Source organism: Onychostoma macrolepis, chromosome 05, assembly GCF_012432095.1.
Source record: "Onychostoma macrolepis isolate SWU-2019 chromosome 05, ASM1243209v1, whole genome shotgun sequence".
Taxonomy (NCBI): domain Eukaryota; kingdom Metazoa; phylum Chordata; class Actinopteri; order Cypriniformes; family Cyprinidae; genus Onychostoma; species Onychostoma macrolepis.
The window spans coordinates 4,320,184-4,336,781 of NC_081159.1; the positions used below are offsets into that span (position 1 = coordinate 4,320,184).

Here is a 16,598-nt window from a genome sequence, read left to right on the forward strand (position 1 = left end):
ATATTTGTTGTGACATCTGAAATTAATGGGGATGATTTTACTTGTTTAAAATCTAGTGTGACCGCCCTGACCTGCACACTTTATTTCTGATGTGCCACTTTTAATATTACGTAGATTTTCCTGTGTACTACTGTAGCAGTAGAGGGCGCTGTGCTTTCAGTCGACTGGCCTTTTGCATGTTTCTGTAACCTGCTTATTTCCGAGTCGGTGTGTTTACTGTGAGTTGTTTCACTGATTCAGATCAGGTTATTGTATCACACAGTATGTTATTGGACATTACCAAGGAATGCCTCTAGGTATTAGATTTAGAACAGAGAAAAACTGTCTGTAAAATTCTTCTCTTTGTGTTACAGAACTAAGTAATGATTTGGGTTTTTCATGGGTTTATGTCATGTTTGAGTCAGTACTGTGTTTAAGTGCACTGGTGTCATGTTTTCAGTCAGCCTATGAATACCTGGCATTAGGATTTATTTTTTAGATTTGATGTTTGTGTCGGAATGTGTGTGTGTGTGTGTGTGTGTGTGTGTGTGTGCGCTCACCGGGACAACTCTCAATTACAACCACAAGGCCTTGTCTGCTTGATGTATTCTTGCTGTTTGTGGACTGTACAGAAAAATACATGCTATATTTATTATATAGAGAGAATCTATATTATTAACTTTGGTGTCATTGCCTACATGGTTTTCTGAATGGACACTAATATTCACACAAAGAAATGAAAATCATCAGTGCTCTTATTTATTTTTCATTATGAAATTGTTGTATAAAATGTACATTGTGTTTCTTCATCCGCACTAACCACACTCCTCTGCTATAGATCTTAATATTATAGTAACATGTTGTAATCACTATGAAGTATTGATCCTGTGATCAAACCAGTGCAGTTACGGGTCTGAAACCTTTGGTGTATCCACAATGAGGTGCAATCGGAAATTGTATCAAATCCCAAGTATCATTTTTCATGTATCTGATCTGTAACACAAGGCTAAAAATGACCATTTAAGCAAGAATAGTAAAGCAGATCAAAATCAAAGTGTATTCCAAACTTCTGTGAACATATGAATTAGCATCTAATCTACATAATTTATGTGATCCGATATGAGCAGGTGTTAGTAATTCTCCTGCATTGAATCTTGTTGATTTCTTCATGTGGAAAATATATTCTAAGAAGAGAGAAAAAAAATCATTTATAATTTGTGTGTGTTACGTATTTATTTAAATCTGAATGTATGCATTTTGTCTGTTTTTTTTTTTTATGTGAATGTTCTTGCTACACTGTGGTCAATTACTACAAAGTGTTAAATTCTAAATATATATTAAATGGTAAATGTACTTATTTAAAAAAACAAAATAAAATGGAATTGTTCTTATTTTTCCAACAAATGTAATCATCATATTTCTGCTTCTGTAGGCAATGATTAAGTGTGTGTGTGTGTGTGTGTGTGTGCGCGCATATAAACAAATATACAATTTATATAGTTTCTCTTTTGTTTTTTATTTTCATGCAAGAGTATGTTATTATATACAAAATTTGTTTCATTCCTTGTTATTAGAATTTATGTAATTATGTAATGTAAATTTTCATATACATTTTTTTTTATTAACATACAGATGTAATATTTGGTTAATTGCAAATATAACATATACAGTACATAGTCATACATAAATAGTCAAACGGTTGATTTTGGCGTTGTTCTGTGCCTGCCTACTTCACAAAAAGGCAGATTAAAAAGCATCCGCCCGAACAGGGACTTGAACCCTGGACCCTCAGATTAAAAGTCTGATGCTCTACCGACTGAGCTATCCGGGCTCTTGTAGGAGCCTCCCACAGTCCTCTCTTAGAAGATGCAACATGATTTCTAAAAAAAAAAAAAAAAATACAACTTCCGGAAAGGTAGAGCATTTTTTTCATCTTCATTTTTTTGGTAGGACGTCTTTAGTTAGGTGTCCTTCGCAATAAAGAAATCCTTACAATCATTATAGTTTTAACTCTGTTCATTCGAGTCGGCGCGCACAGCAACGTGACAAACCTAGGAACTATGTTCTGTAAATGTACAGCGCGAGCTTTAAGGGCGCTGCGGCCTGCGCATCCTCGGTGTGGAGTATTAACGCTGCCCGCCCTAAGCGACACTGTGTCGGGCAGCGGAACGTCCTGGTCACGGTGGACATGCAAACGGGAATCAAGTAACTCCGCCTGGAATTCCAAGGTAAAAGCGTTCTTAATTTGCAAGACGTATGTGTTGGGATGATAAATGTGTAAGATGTAAATTAACCCATCAATAGGTGAGCAAATGTTTTATGTTGAACATATTATGCGATGCTAATATAAATATTTCGCACATTGTTCAACTCTTCAGGTTCCCCAGGTACCAACATGGGAGCCCATAGCAGAAAATCAAGTTCCACCGGTAATGCCTCTTTCTGCACACACGTTTATTCAGCGTATGCTGTACTCATGAAATACAGGAATGTGTTGTAGGGGACAGTGGGGTAAAATGTGGACCCTCGACAATTTTGTCACCAAATATTTCTCCTTGCCTAGTTGACAACCTAAGCAAAAATCGGCACGACTGGAGCATGGTAACTTACAGAGAAGCCCACATAAAGATAAAGCTTTGCTTTGACATTTTTTACAGTGTTTCTTGAACATCCCAGTAGATGGCAGCAGAAAAACATAGTTCAGAAACTGAGCAGCATTCCACCATAGTGTTTATGTGAAAAGTTTTGCCCTAAACAGCGATTATATTCATTAATAACGTAATATTATTTCTGTTTATAGATTATTTTGTACATATTTAGTTTGTATGTATGTATGTATATATATTAGTGGTGGGCATAGATTAATTTTTTTAATCTAGATTAATTTTGGAATTAATCTAGATTAAAATGGCTCATTTGAATTCTGCCAAGTAGATCAGAATAAGTTCACTACTAGTAGTAAACAACTAGCAGTCATCAAGAATTTAATATTGATAATAACATTGAAGACATTGTATGATTATTCCTTAAAGATAAGGTTTTAATAGTTTTAATAGTAGTAGCCTATTATGTTCTGCCCAATGTCTTCAAGTGAAACCGAATTTTTTTTTCTGACGGGTTGCCGTGAATACCTTTACATTTCTGTGTATATGATATGAGGATAGTTTTTCTCAAATGAAACGCTCGAGTGCTCGTGAAGTGACTCTCAGAGCAGTTCTGGAGATGTTGTTCATGTATTTATGTCCTCATTTAGTGAGACGACAGACGTTAATATCACCGCAAGCGTCACGCGGTCTTCTGTATGAGTAAACAAACCCGCGCGTCTTGCGCCATACATTAACACAGAGACACGCAGAAGTCATATTTAAATAGACGTTTTGCGGCTTAATATTTACAAATAGGAGTGGGAGTGTGCTTACTTGTGTGTGCGCTTACGTGTGTGTGTGTGCGAACCGGGGCGGAACTCCGCTGTGCGCGCGATACAGAGAGCGTGACCATGTAACGTAGAGACAGAAATGACTTGCCGATCTTCATTGGGAAGCTTCTTAAAAATACATTTTCCCTGAAGCAAACCCGGCGGCTTCATAGCTGCATCCATGTTAGCACGCATACACACAGGTTCGAAGACTCGTTCTCGCCCCCTACAGTGCAATTCTGCTAGGTATACATCCGCGCTAAAATATCAGGTGAAAGTCATCATAGTTTGCGTAGTATAGACCCAGCTCCCAACCCAACTTTGAGAATAGATTAACGGCGATATTTTTTTTATCGCCCGATAAGAGTCTCGCGTTAACGCAGCACGTTAACGCCGATAACGGCCCACCACTAATATATATATAATTATACATAAACACACATTCACAAACACACATTTACAATATAATTTTGCTTTATTTATATTTATATATATATATATATATATATATATATATATATATATATATATATATATGGAGAGTTCCAATGCAAAAGCCTCTAAAAGCTATCTTGGTCAAAAATGAGATAAGGATACTGAGTGAATGCTCTCCACACATAGTATATGTTCATCAAGTGCTTTCACTTTAAGTGCGCTAAATCCCAGCCTCAACCCATTCAGAAGTACCAGTACTTACAAACCTATACATAGTAGCCAGAAAGAAATGCTCATTTAAAAAAAAAATGTCAGATGTATTTAGAGGCCTTTACATCTGAACTCTTCATATATTGTACTTTTTTATTTTGTACATACGTTACACACACACACACACACACACACACGCCATTTTTAAGAATACTTGGCAATCAATCTCATTCTGATTTACTATTAATAAAAATGAAGTATTTATGTTTTCCTAAAAGACATAACAATATAACCATGTTTAATTTTATTTGCAGCCAACAAGAGTCTCACCAGATTTAGTGGACAAGCTGGAGAGATTAGCCCTGGTTGACTTTGGCAGTAAAGAAGGGGTGGACTGTCTGGAGAAAGCCATTCGATTCGCTGATCAGCTTCATGTCATTAATACTGATGGTGTGGAGCCGATGGATTCAGTTCTAGAGGACAGGTACGTAAGAATCCTGCTGATGCTCACATCAACTCGTATAAGTTATGCGACAGTGTGCTAGATGTTCTTGGGTACCACTTCCAGTCAGTTTAGGGGTATCCATTGAATTAAGACCCTTTTTGATGGTGTTTTCATTTGTTGACTGTTAATATTGTCTGAATGCAAAATGGTGGTTTCTCTTCCCAGAAACTCAAAGTATGTTTGCTCACAGTACAGTGTCAACATGTCACCATTTTATAAGAGCTACATTTTTCGTTTGAACGTCCTGTTGTGTACAGAGAGCTGTATTTGAGAGATGATACGGAAACAGAGGGAGAATGTGCAGAGGAGCTGCTCCATCTGGCCAAACACACTGTAGAGGAGTACTTTGTTGCACCTCCAGGTAAAAAACAAAACTATCACTAAAAAGACAAGCTGTTCTATGAGCAAATTAATTCATCTCCATTCTAGCATTTAGTATTGAGGTTTGTATAATTTATTGATTTAACCAGAGAAGGCCTGAACTAGAATTCACTGTATAAACTCAACTGCTTGCCCATCAGATTAGAACAAAGGCGTCTTGGTTAAATTTGTTTTGTACTAGTTTTTCTAATTAATTGAATATGTGTACTGCTTATGAATAATCAATCTTTCTTTTTTAATGCAGGGAACATCCCACTGCCTAAGAGAGAAGAGAGATCTGCTATGCTTAAACACTCTGAATTTTGACTGAAATGTAACATTGGATCTGAACTGCATTATAATAAATATTTATTTTTGTCTTGTGTATTATGTCTTGTAATGTTTCAAACATATTTAAGGAAATGGTTGATGCCTTTCTATCACTCATGGTCCCTTTATAGTGATAGATGAAATAAATAAAGCAAACACACACCGAAGTAAAATCATTTAAATAAACAAATCTAAGAAATGTCCAACAAGAAAGACATGTTACAGAGAGTATCAAATAACCATAATAATTTCATTAACAAAACAAATGTGAATGAACACAATAGTCAAAACATTTTTGTTTTAATCAAAGGTTTAGTTAGTATGCCTTATTTGCCTTTACAAATTGTGAGCATGGGAAATACCTTCATTACAATAATCCCTGTTGTTCAGTACTTCTCTTGTTTGTTTATTATACATAAAGACCATCAGAATTATGTATGTATATATATATATATATGTACATAATAATTCTGATTGTCTTTATGTATCTGTGTGTGTGTGTGTGTGTGTGTGTGTGTATACATATATATTATAAATTTATATTTTATTTATTATATATTTATACATGTATATTGTATTATATATATATATATATATATATATATATATAATTATTATATATTTATATTTTATTTATTATATATTTATATATATGTAATTAATATATCATTTGTAAGTCGCTGTGGATGAAATTGTCTGCTAAATGAATTAATGTAATGTAATGTAAATGTGTGTATGTGTGTGTATGTGTATATATATATATATATATATATATATATATATATATATATATATATATATATAAACTGATGAATGTTTCGGGTTTGGTTCTGATGTAAGTGAACAAGAATGCAACTTTGCTGAACAATAATCTGCTGATTAATGATAGACCTTCATCCGCGATTGAATGGAATGGAAACAGAAAGTGACGTTGTGAAGTTTTCAGAAACGAAACACTATTGTTTGTGGGCGGGACTTAAGTTGAGGCTTTAAATGCACGCCTCCATCCACAGACACCTTATTTGATGCTGGAGTGATTTACCTGACTCCAAATATCTTGATTCAGCAGAAGATATGAACAGCTCGGTAAGTCGCGTGAAAATATTCCACATAAATGGCACATAATAAATTCAATATAATTAGGTAAACTCCGATTTCAAAATACGATATGGATGCTGTGATAGTTTTTAATAGGCTACTTGTAATTAATATTTTGACAGGTAATGGAACTGAAAATAAAACTGATGGGAGGAGATGAGAGGAGTCTGGAAGTGAGAGGTGATGCCACGGTTGGCGAACTCAAGCAGCTCATTTCTCAGCTCTTCAGAGAGCCTCCTTACAAACAGAGGCTTTCTGCCGAGAACGGATGCCTTATCAGCCTTGATTCCAGAAAACTCAGCGATTACGGTTTGCAGTCAGGCTCACTTGTTATCCTGCTCATCAACAAACCTTTCCAGGTGTTTGTTCAAAACGAAAAGGGCATAATAGGAACGTATGATGTTGATGTCAATGAGACCGTAGATCAGCTCCAGACTAAGATCTACAACAAAGAGAGAGTCCCAAAGGATCAACAGAAACTGGTTTACAACGGCAAACAGCTGGAGTCTGGCAAGAAGCTGCAAGACTACAACATCAAATCAGGAGACACCCTTTACATGACTCTCCGGCTCCGGGGAGGTTCATAGAGGAGATCAGCACGACCAGGATTCATAACTGATCCAATTCATTAATAGGCCTAAAAAAAACCGAAATATGCCAAAATAGCAAAGTCAAATTGAAAGTGTCGGTCTAGATAAGATTACTATCTGTAAATGCACTTTTATGCCTGTTAATTACCTATTCTATTTAATATCTTGTGTCAGAATATTTATTTATTTTGATTTTGATTTAATGTATTCGTGTCATTTATTAAACTTATACAATATAGAATAAGTGCAACTTTCCAGTTTAAGATTTCTACATGTGCTGCTGGCCAACATTTGTTGTTGAATAAAATGTAAATGCTCAAACCAGTCCTGTGTATTTTGTATGTTTTATTGGCTTGTTATGCCTATACCACACTGCCTCAGACCATAACTCAAAACTTCAGATTAAAAGATAAGAACATTTTTGCTTATGTTCAAAAAATCACATTTTGTTGAGTCGTTCTGTGTAACTGCTTATATTTTCTGTCAGGATCATGAACTGTCAACTCATTTACACAAATTGTAATTAAATGGTTGGAACACCATTATTTGACTGTGGTGATAATTCAGTCTCAGTTTGAAGTCAGACTGATGTCTCGGGTCATTAATTGATTGAGGTGAATGCTAAATTTGTCAATATTTATAATAAATATTTTACAGATTATTGTTGTTTTAACTGACCTACAGTCATGGCCAAAAATATCGGCACCCTTGGTAAATATGATCAAAGAAGGCTGTGAAAATTAATCTGCATTGTTAATCCTTTTGATCTTTTATTTAAAAAATTCACAAAAATCTAACCTTTCATTGGATAATAAGAATTTAAAAAGGGGGAAATATCATTATGAAATAAATGTTTTTCTCAAATACACGTTGGACACAATTATTGGCACCCCTAGAAATTCTTATGAGTAAAATATCTCTGAAGTATATTCCCATTCATATTCACAATTTTGAGCACTCCAGGGTGATTATGAACATGAAATTATCCAGCCATGGCTTCCTGTTTCACAGAAATATAAATAGGAGGGAAAACAAAGCCCAAATTCCCTTAATCATCCATCACAATGAGAAAAACCAAAGAATATATTTCTGATGTGCAGCAAAAGATAATTGAGCTTCACAAATTAGTGAAGTGGCTTTAAGAAAAGAGCTAGAGCAGTGAAAATTCCCATTTCCACCATCAGGGCAATAATTAAGAATGTCCAATCAACATAAAATGTTATGAAACTGCCTGGAAGAGCACGTGTGTCTATATCGTCCTAATGCACGGTGAGAAGGAGAGTTTGAGTGGCTGAAGACTCTCCAAGGACCACAGCTGGAGAATTGCAGAAAATAGTTGAGTTTCGGGGTCAGAAAACCTTAAAAAAAAACAATTAAAAAAAAACAATTGTCAAACAGCACCTACACCACCACATGTTGTTTGGGAGGGTTTCAAGAAAACTTCTCCTCGCTCATCCAAAAACAAACTCCAGCATATTCAGTTATCAGACACGACTGGAACTTCAAATGGGACTGGCTAATATGGTCAGATGAAACTAAAAAATGAGCTTTTTAACAGCAAACACTCAAGATGGGTTTGGTGAACACAGGGATAAAAAGTACCCCATATATACAATGAAATATACTGCTGTATTTATGATGTTGTGGGCCTATATTTCTGCTGGAGGTCCTGGACATCTTGTTTAGACACATGGCATCATGGATTCTATCAAATACCAACAGATTAAAAAAAACAGTAAGTGACTGACTCTGTTAGAAATCTTATAATGTTTGGATCTTCCAACCGTACAATAATCCAAACACAAACCTCAAAAACAACACAAAAATGGGTCAGTGAGCACAAAACCAAGCTTCTGCTGGCCATTCCAGTCCTCTGATCTGAACCCTGCAGAACATGAGTGAACTGAAGAGAAGAAGCAGCAACATGGAGCTGTGAATCTAAAGGGTCTGGAGTGATTCTGGATGAAGGAATGGTCTTCAATCAGAATATTTAGTGAAGAATAAGCTCATCCTGGGCAATAAACACAAACACTGTTCATACTATAAATAGTACATAAACAAGATTGCCACCTCTCAGTTGGGACTGGTTGGACTATAATGGACAGCAGGCATAATTAACAGCAAATAACACCAGAACAGAAAACAAAACTTTGACCTTGAACTGCAGTGTAGTCACAATGGAGCAGGTGTATTAGCTCTTCTATGACGTGCTTCGCTTTACCTGGATTTCCCCAAGATCAGGTGGAACATTTTCACATTCCAATGATCTCTGATTTCCTGTTATGTGTGAACGAAACTCTCAGGTATATGACTAATTAATTTTTTTGTTACATTTAATTTTAAAAGTAAATTTTTATGTTTATGAAACAGGTAGATAAAATATACGCTGCTTTTAATGTATATTACAGAAAACAAATATGGCATAGCTATAAGATACAAAAACAGAACGCTCCCCTAGCCTTCATATGGTTCCTGCATTTTTTTATTTATTGTTTGTTCCAAGTAAGAAAGATCTCTGCGGGTTCCCAGAACGTTGCAAGAATGTATTTTATTTACTTATTTATTTTTATTTTTTGGCAATTACCTGCAGGGAACCAATAGTGCTACAGAACGTTCTATAATGGTAATTTCTATTTTTAATTTCCCAGAACATTTTGGGACCCACAAATGGTTCGCTGCGTAAATACAGCTAAACTAGATTTATAAATAAATATTATTCATATATAAATGCATGAGTGAATGAATGGATAAGTTAAAGAATATTTCATATCTGAATTGTTTATTTGCGCTGAACAACCTCGATGATTTCTCAGGACTTACATCAGCGATTTGGTGAGAATGGAAAGGAAACCGAAAGTGACTGAGCAAGTTTTTGTTTTGAGGCGGGGCTTGAGCTGAAGCTTTATATTATCCCCGCATTTGCTCAGTGTAACCAGAGGCACATTATTTGAGATTTTGGTGCGACTTACAAGACTTATTGAAGAAAATATCCAAGGAAAGTCATATTCAGCAAAGTATTCGAACAACCAGGTAAGCAGCACACCTATGAAAATATTGAGCATTAATATTAACTCTAATCTCCAGTTTTAAGTAGCTAACTAAATGATGCTGTAGTTGTCAAATTTGAATTATTTTTATTTTATCTCATTTTGAAAGATGATGGAGCTGACAATTAGACTGCTGGGCGGACTTGTGAAGAATCTGGAAGTGGACGGTAATACCACGGTTGGCGAACTCAAGCGGCTGATTTCTCAGCACTTCGGAGAGCCTCCTAACAAACAGAAGCTGTCTGCCGATAACGGTACCCGTATCAGCCTTGAGGATGATTCTAGGACCCTCAGCAGTTACGGATTGCACTCTGGATCAGTGGTCAGTCTTCTCATCACCAACCCTGGACCTTTCCAAGTGTTCGTCAAGAACTTGAGCGGCCAGAGCAAAACGTATGATGTTGATGTCAACGAGACTGTAGATCAGCTCCAGACCAAGGTCTACAACAAAGAGAGAGTCGTCAAAGATCAACAGGGATTGGTTTACAACGGCAAACAGCTGCAGTCTGGCAAGAAGTTGCAAGACTACAACATCACAAAAGAAAGCACCATTCACATGACTGGCCGTCTGCGAGGAGGTTAATAGGTTAGAATGTATGCAAAAAAAATAAAAACAAATAATAATAAAAATGTACTGTTATAGTTATATATGTTAAATGATGTAAATGCTGTAAATATTATATACCTATATTATACTCAGTATCAGAATGTTGGGATTTAAACCGTGATTGATTGAGAACAAACGACATAATGTCTTCAGAACATTTTCCATTGTATTTATCTGAATTTTAAATAACTGTATCTTTTATCGTCATGAATGATCTTTCAATGACTAAAATAATAAATGCTCGAATCATTCCCAAGAAGTGTTTTGGTATTGACTTTTTTCTAGTTCAGTGGTTCTCAAGTTTGTGAATAAGTGAATAAGATTTTTTAATTCACAATTTCTACCCCAAAAAAAGCTTGCCATAACTAATAAATGTTTATCCTTTATAAAATGAAAGTGGAATTGTATTAATTTACATGACTTCCAGGTCTGTAAATCATACTTTTATACTTTTATACTTATATATCCAGGTTTTCCTAAATGAATACCTGATTCTTCAAAGATAAAAAAAAAGAAAAAAAAACAACTTTATTTTTATCTCATATTAATACTTGCATTGCCCTATTAAAATCATTTTTGAGGCCCCCTTGTTAAGAACCACCGATTGTTACTTGAGGACAAAATAGATTTATGTAAACAAATATTTCATCACACACATATTCACAATGCCAGACATAAACTTGTCGCATGAGTTGTTTATGCTTGCACACAGGAATGGAGAGCAATAAGGAAGACATTCTTGTAATTCCAGATAAGATCAATTTTAAATAAAAAATAAAATGGATTTTATTTGCCTGCTTTTGTCATGCCAATGCATTGAAGTAAAAAGCAAACTTAAACAACTATACAAAGTGTTTTGTCTAAGTCGTACAAAAAGGGACACCAAATACATAACACATGACACATGATAATAAATGGAAAGTGTTCAGTCCTCTCTGCATACTATCGGAGTCGGGTGTGGTTGCTCTCTGTAGGGTGTGTTTCGGATCACCTGGGTTTCCCTCGTCATGTGATCATGGGGAATACCCTCTTTCCAATGATTCACTCAGGAGCAGAATGGAAAATGAAGGTTGTGTAAGTAGCTGTCAGTGAACCACCTTTTCGTTTTCGTTGGCGACAAATCTGAAGTCAACATGATTTAGCATTATTATAAAATAAATCTTTTATGATCTGTTCACCGAAAGGTTTGGGGAACCAAAAATGGTTCTTTTCTATGCCATCACTGTGAAAACTCTCATTTGGAACCTTTATTATTGAGTGTCGAGTATAATTGCATGTTTAATGGATGTTACACAAATAAATAAAGAAATAATAGTAAAAGTAATAATAATAGAAGCATTAGGGAACAAACTACATCAATTCACATTGGTTCAGTCTACAAAATTCCACTATGACGTAATTCTTGTCCATGAGATTTCGAGCTCTGAACACACTTAGATGTTTGTACCATACGTCATGTTTATGGCCTGTTATGCTCACTGCTTTTCTGAGGTATGGAAACAGAAAGTTGCTTAATAATCCCTGAAAAGGAAACTCAGCATGGTGGTGAGTTTCAAAACAATCATGAATATTTAGAGCTGACTGTGTGTTTGTGAAAGAGGCAAACTTCATTTTTATAACCAAAAAAAAAAAAAAAGTAATAAGTATATTTTATTTGTTAACATTAGAGCTGCTATAAATGCTGTGTAAATACAACAATATTACCGTCTTTAAAACACTGTCATACAGTAAAGAGCCTTTAAATCATAATATTAAGTGACTTAAAATACATTTTTTATTGGTGTGCATGTGTGTGTGTGTGTGTGTGTGTGTGTGCAGGTAATTATTTTAAACCAAGTGTCATAAAAACAACATTGTATGCATTTATTGGGTTATGAAAGTATACAAATATATTAGCAAGACCACTGCTATTTATGTACATCAACTCACAGTGAAGATAACAGCAGTAGTATTAGTAACCGCTACGTTTGTGATCAATATATTGTAATTAATCAAATACAACAATCATAACCCTGACCTCATTGTCAGTGCTTCCACAAGCAGTAGAAAGACATCAGCAAGTTTTTTCTCTAAAATGATTCATAACAGTGCAACGATCAACCGTCAGTGGAAGTAGCAATAAAATCTCATTACTGATCCACATCACAAAATGACCAATATTCCCCATCAGTTTTCCTGGAAGACATTTAAAACATATCCTTTAAAGGCACAATTTGGATTCAACCAAGGCCTACTGTAGCTGGTTTTGTGGTTTCATTTCCTGACCGAGGCTAGATAGGCGTACCAGAATAAAGCAACCAGATTTGCAAACAGCACTCGGAACTGTGCAAAGAGTAAGAGAAACAGAAAATGAGATAATGGATCAGAGAAGCCTTATGCAATCTGGAAGAGAGGACTGGTGTAATGTTCTTACGCCTACCTGTACAGGTACGTAGTTAATATTGATAAACTGAATTGGGGTCCAAACTTTCCAGTTCATCTTCATCCAGTGTTGGGTGTAAGGCGTTACTAAGTAACTGTAATTAAATTACTTATCCACTGAAAAGGTAAAGTAAGGGATTACTGTTCATTTTTAGGTAATTTAATTACAGTTACTTATAAAGTACTTGCGTTACATACACTAAATAATTTCAACAGTTCTAAAATCAATGTTGAATTTGAAATCTAAATTTACCATCTAAAGATAAAATTGAATGCAGCAGCGTTAACCCTCCGCGCGCCGGATCGTTTACTTTCAGATTTTCCTGATTCACAGAGAAACCTTAAATACTCAGATACATATAAGTAGGGTTGCCAACCGTCCCGTATTAGCCGAGACCGTGCTGCCGCGACTGAGAGCGGCTCGACGGTGTTTAGTGTCCCGCAGCAGCAGCGAGAGCAAGTGACTTCAGCGCAGCTGAAGAGTTCTGCGTTCAAATGCACGCAATTAGGCTGAAGCTTGCCGCAAAGCCCCAGCAAACATGATCATGAATGTGTCCGCGGGAAATAGTAAGGACCTATTTGAATTATTTACTAATAAACTAATGTTTTCTGAGTCCCTGTCGCAAGGATGAAGTCTCCTCATTATACGCGCCTTTAGAGATAAATGCATCTTTATTGATTATGATTAAGATTATAATAAAAGAGTTTTTGTTTTCGATTTTTTAATTTTATTTCGTTAATTTAAAGCTTTCTATAGATATATTTATCATGTCTGTGAGCAACCCTGTGAGGCATGTATTCACTCAGCTTCGGTTCGTTTTTGTGAAGCGCTCCTGTTCAAGACGAGACAGAAAGCGCATCTTGTATGTTTTCTTTGTTTAATAAAAGCACAACGTTTTGTTGATATTGTGAGAGCACACACATAAAAGTACACCCTTTACAGTTCCGAATGATGTATTACTCTTACCTTTATCAGAAAAAAAAATGACGGCGTAGGCTATTTTAAGTTGTTTCCACTGAAAAAAAAAGAAATGCAAGTGGTTTCCCTGGTGCCTCCGTGTCCTGTCGAGCGCGCTTTAGCTTCCACTCTCCGCACAACTTGGATATAGGTTAGCGCACATTAGCGCAGGTTTAACGTTTAAACCTTGTTATATGCTTGAACTGTTTTAGTATATCTATAGATTTTATTTTAGGCAAGTCGTGATGATTTGAGAAGGCTAAATTAGTCAAACATAGGCTATGATCAGCTCACTGTATGCTGCCGGCCGCTTGGTCGTTATACATTATATAAAACTTATATTTAACGAACAAAAATACTCCAAACGTTTTTCTAAATTAACTTAATTAAAAAAAAAAAAAAAAACGAAACGAAATATAATAATTTTGCCATTACGTACAAAACTGAACTATTTTAATAGCCGAAACAGTAGTAAGCTGTTTTGGGAGAAGGGGGAAAAAAGACGGGCTCGGGTCGGTAATTCTGATAAGTTGTCGGACACGGGCCGGGCCAGGGCCTAAATTTGAGGCTCGTGCAGAGCACTATCGCACTATCGCGAATTCCGTCCGTGTTTTGACTTCAGTAAATCAGTTTTGGTGAATACAAACAAAGTGATTATTTTTCATGAGTCCAATATACCGCCTCGCAAGAGACGTGGTCAGTAAGACTTCTTTCACTATTGTAATGCTGTTAAATAGAGAAAAACATTTTATATTTAAGTAGGCTAACTAATTGCATAATTCTTAACCTTATTCTTGAAACACAAAATGACCAATAAAAAGGTGTCATGCACCAAAAGCAGCCCATATAAATCCATAAGCTGTCTTTAATTGAAAAATATGCATTGTGTGCGTGCGGGTATACACGGTCACTCACCCATCGCAAACGCCCACACCTAGATAGATTTAAAAAAAACTACCAGCTTCTCCATGCTTGACAGTAAATGGTAGAACAACATGTCAATGACAGTAATAACAACAAAGTTGTTGCCCAGAAAATAAGATAAGTGTAAACAAATGCAGAAATTAAGAAAGCACAACAAAGTAGAAAAGCTGATTAATCTCAGCTATGAAACATTACCTCCAAAGCATTCATAACCACATAAAAGAGCAAGAGGAAAGCAGGGGCGAATACTAGACGTTCCAGCAGCAGGCGCTTGATCAGGCAGTATGGGATAGTGTTTGGCAACAGCACCTCCAGGAGATGGTAGAAGTAATGACTGACTGGACCTGTGATAAAAAGTCTGAAAAAGAAAAATTAGAGACATTTGAAACTAATTTGCAATTCATTTAACAGTCCTGGTATTAAATATTTTTGTAAAATGACTTAATGTGTACTGTGACATGTACGTGTAGTCTTTCAAATATTTAAAACATAAATATTTCACATGATTATGGGGTGTATGTAATCAAAATGCATTGTCACTCTACCCAAATATTGCAAAGTGTACAGGTCCCAGAACATTGATTTCCTTTTTTGGGCTATTTTCTTTGTTGCTCTTCCTGTACTCCAAAGCTTGAGACAGTAGATTTCCCAAAGCAGAGAGAATACCACTGCAAGAAAGAACAAAACTTGCATTGTTTCACTGAACCCACATGGCCTTGCATCTAAAGATGAAGACACTTGTCTTTCTGTGTTTGGTCCGAAAGTGAGTGTTACTTTTAACAGGACTTGATTTCTCCTCCCCCTCAAACAACCAATAGAAAAACTTCAAATGGGACTGGCTAATATGGTCAGATGAAACTAAAAAAATGAGCTTTTTAGCAGCAAACACTCAAGATGGGTTTGGTGAACACAGGGATAAAAAGTACCCCATGTGTACAATGAAATATACTGCTGTATTTTTGATGTTGTGGGCCTATATTTCTGCTGGAGGTCCTGGACATCTTGTTTAGACACATGGCATCATGGATTCTATCAAATACCAACAGATAAAAAAATCAATAAGTGACTGACTCTGTTAGAAATCTTATAATGGGCCATGTTTGGATCTTCCAACCGTACAATAATCCAAACACAAACCTCAAAAACAACACAAAAATGGGTCAGTGAGCACAAAACCAAGCTTCTGCTGGCCATTCCAGTCCTCTGATCTGAACCCTGCAGAACATGAGTGAACTGAAGAGAAGCAGCAGCAACATGGAGCTGTGAATCTAAAGGGTCTGGAGTGATTCTGGATGAAGGAATGGTCTTCAATCAGAATATTTAGTGAAGAATAAGCTCATCCTGGGCAATAAACACAAACACTGTTCATACTATAAATAGTACATAAACAAGATTGCCACCTCTCAGTTGGGACTGGTTGGACTATAATGGACAGCAGGCATAATTAACAGCAAATAACACCAGAACAGAAAACAAAACTTTGACCTTGAACTGCAGTGTAGTCACAATGGAGCAGGTGTATTAGCTCTTCTATGACGTGCTTCGCTTTACCTGGATTTCCCCAAGATCAGGTGGAACATTTTCACATTCCAATGATCTCTGATTTCCTGTTATGTGTGAACGAAACTCTCAGGACTAATTAATTTTTTTGTTACATTTAATTTTAAAAGTAAATTTTTATGTTCATGAAACAGGTAGATAAACTATACACTGCTTTTA

At 35.8% G+C, this 16,598-nt stretch overlaps 4 protein-coding genes and 1 non-coding gene across 5 annotated transcripts; 3 read left to right on the plus strand and 2 right to left on the minus strand.

The window, feature by feature from the left end:
• Nucleotides 1–1,737: 1,737 nt before the first annotated feature.
• Nucleotides 1,738–1,810, minus strand: trnak-uuu (transfer RNA lysine (anticodon UUU)). The gene has a single exon. It is a non-coding gene; the product is annotated as a tRNA-Lys (tRNA).
• A 20-nt stretch (nt 1,811–1,830) lies between these two features.
• On the plus strand, nt 1,831–5,289 carry gatc (glutamyl-tRNA amidotransferase subunit C). The gene is made up of 5 exons (XM_058776550.1): nt 1,831–2,207; nt 2,358–2,408; nt 4,354–4,523; nt 4,802–4,905; nt 5,170–5,289. The coding sequence occupies exons 1-5, from the start codon at nt 2,040–2,042 to the stop codon at nt 5,229–5,231; spliced, it is 555 nt and encodes a 184-aa protein (XP_058632533.1). The 5' UTR covers nt 1,831–2,039; the 3' UTR covers nt 5,232–5,289.
• An 825-nt stretch (nt 5,290–6,114) lies between these two features.
• On the plus strand, nt 6,115–7,238 carry LOC131541236 (polyubiquitin-like). Its single transcript, XM_058776855.1, has 2 exons — nt 6,115–6,320; nt 6,455–7,238. The coding sequence occupies exons 1-2, from the start codon at nt 6,309–6,311 to the stop codon at nt 6,917–6,919; spliced, it is 477 nt and encodes a 158-aa protein (XP_058632838.1). The 5' UTR covers nt 6,115–6,308; the 3' UTR covers nt 6,920–7,238.
• Nucleotides 7,239–9,803: 2,565 nt separating this feature from the next.
• Nucleotides 9,804–11,185, plus strand: LOC131541149 (polyubiquitin-like). The gene is made up of 2 exons (XM_058776716.1): nt 9,804–9,952; nt 10,079–11,185. Exon 2 carries the CDS (start codon nt 10,079–10,081, stop codon nt 10,550–10,552), a length of 474 nt encoding a protein of 157 aa, XP_058632699.1. The 5' UTR covers nt 9,804–9,952; the 3' UTR covers nt 10,553–11,185.
• Nucleotides 11,186–11,373: 188 nt separating this feature from the next.
• LOC131540313 (peroxisomal membrane protein 2-like) lies at nt 11,374–15,576 on the minus strand (the record flags this gene model as incomplete). The annotated part of the gene is made up of 4 exons (XM_058774961.1): nt 11,374–12,898; nt 12,996–13,098; nt 15,070–15,237; nt 15,425–15,576. Coding segments are annotated over 4 exons (492 nt in total), but the record flags the coding sequence as incomplete, so codon positions are not given.
• Nucleotides 15,577–16,598: the final 1,022 nt, after the last annotated feature.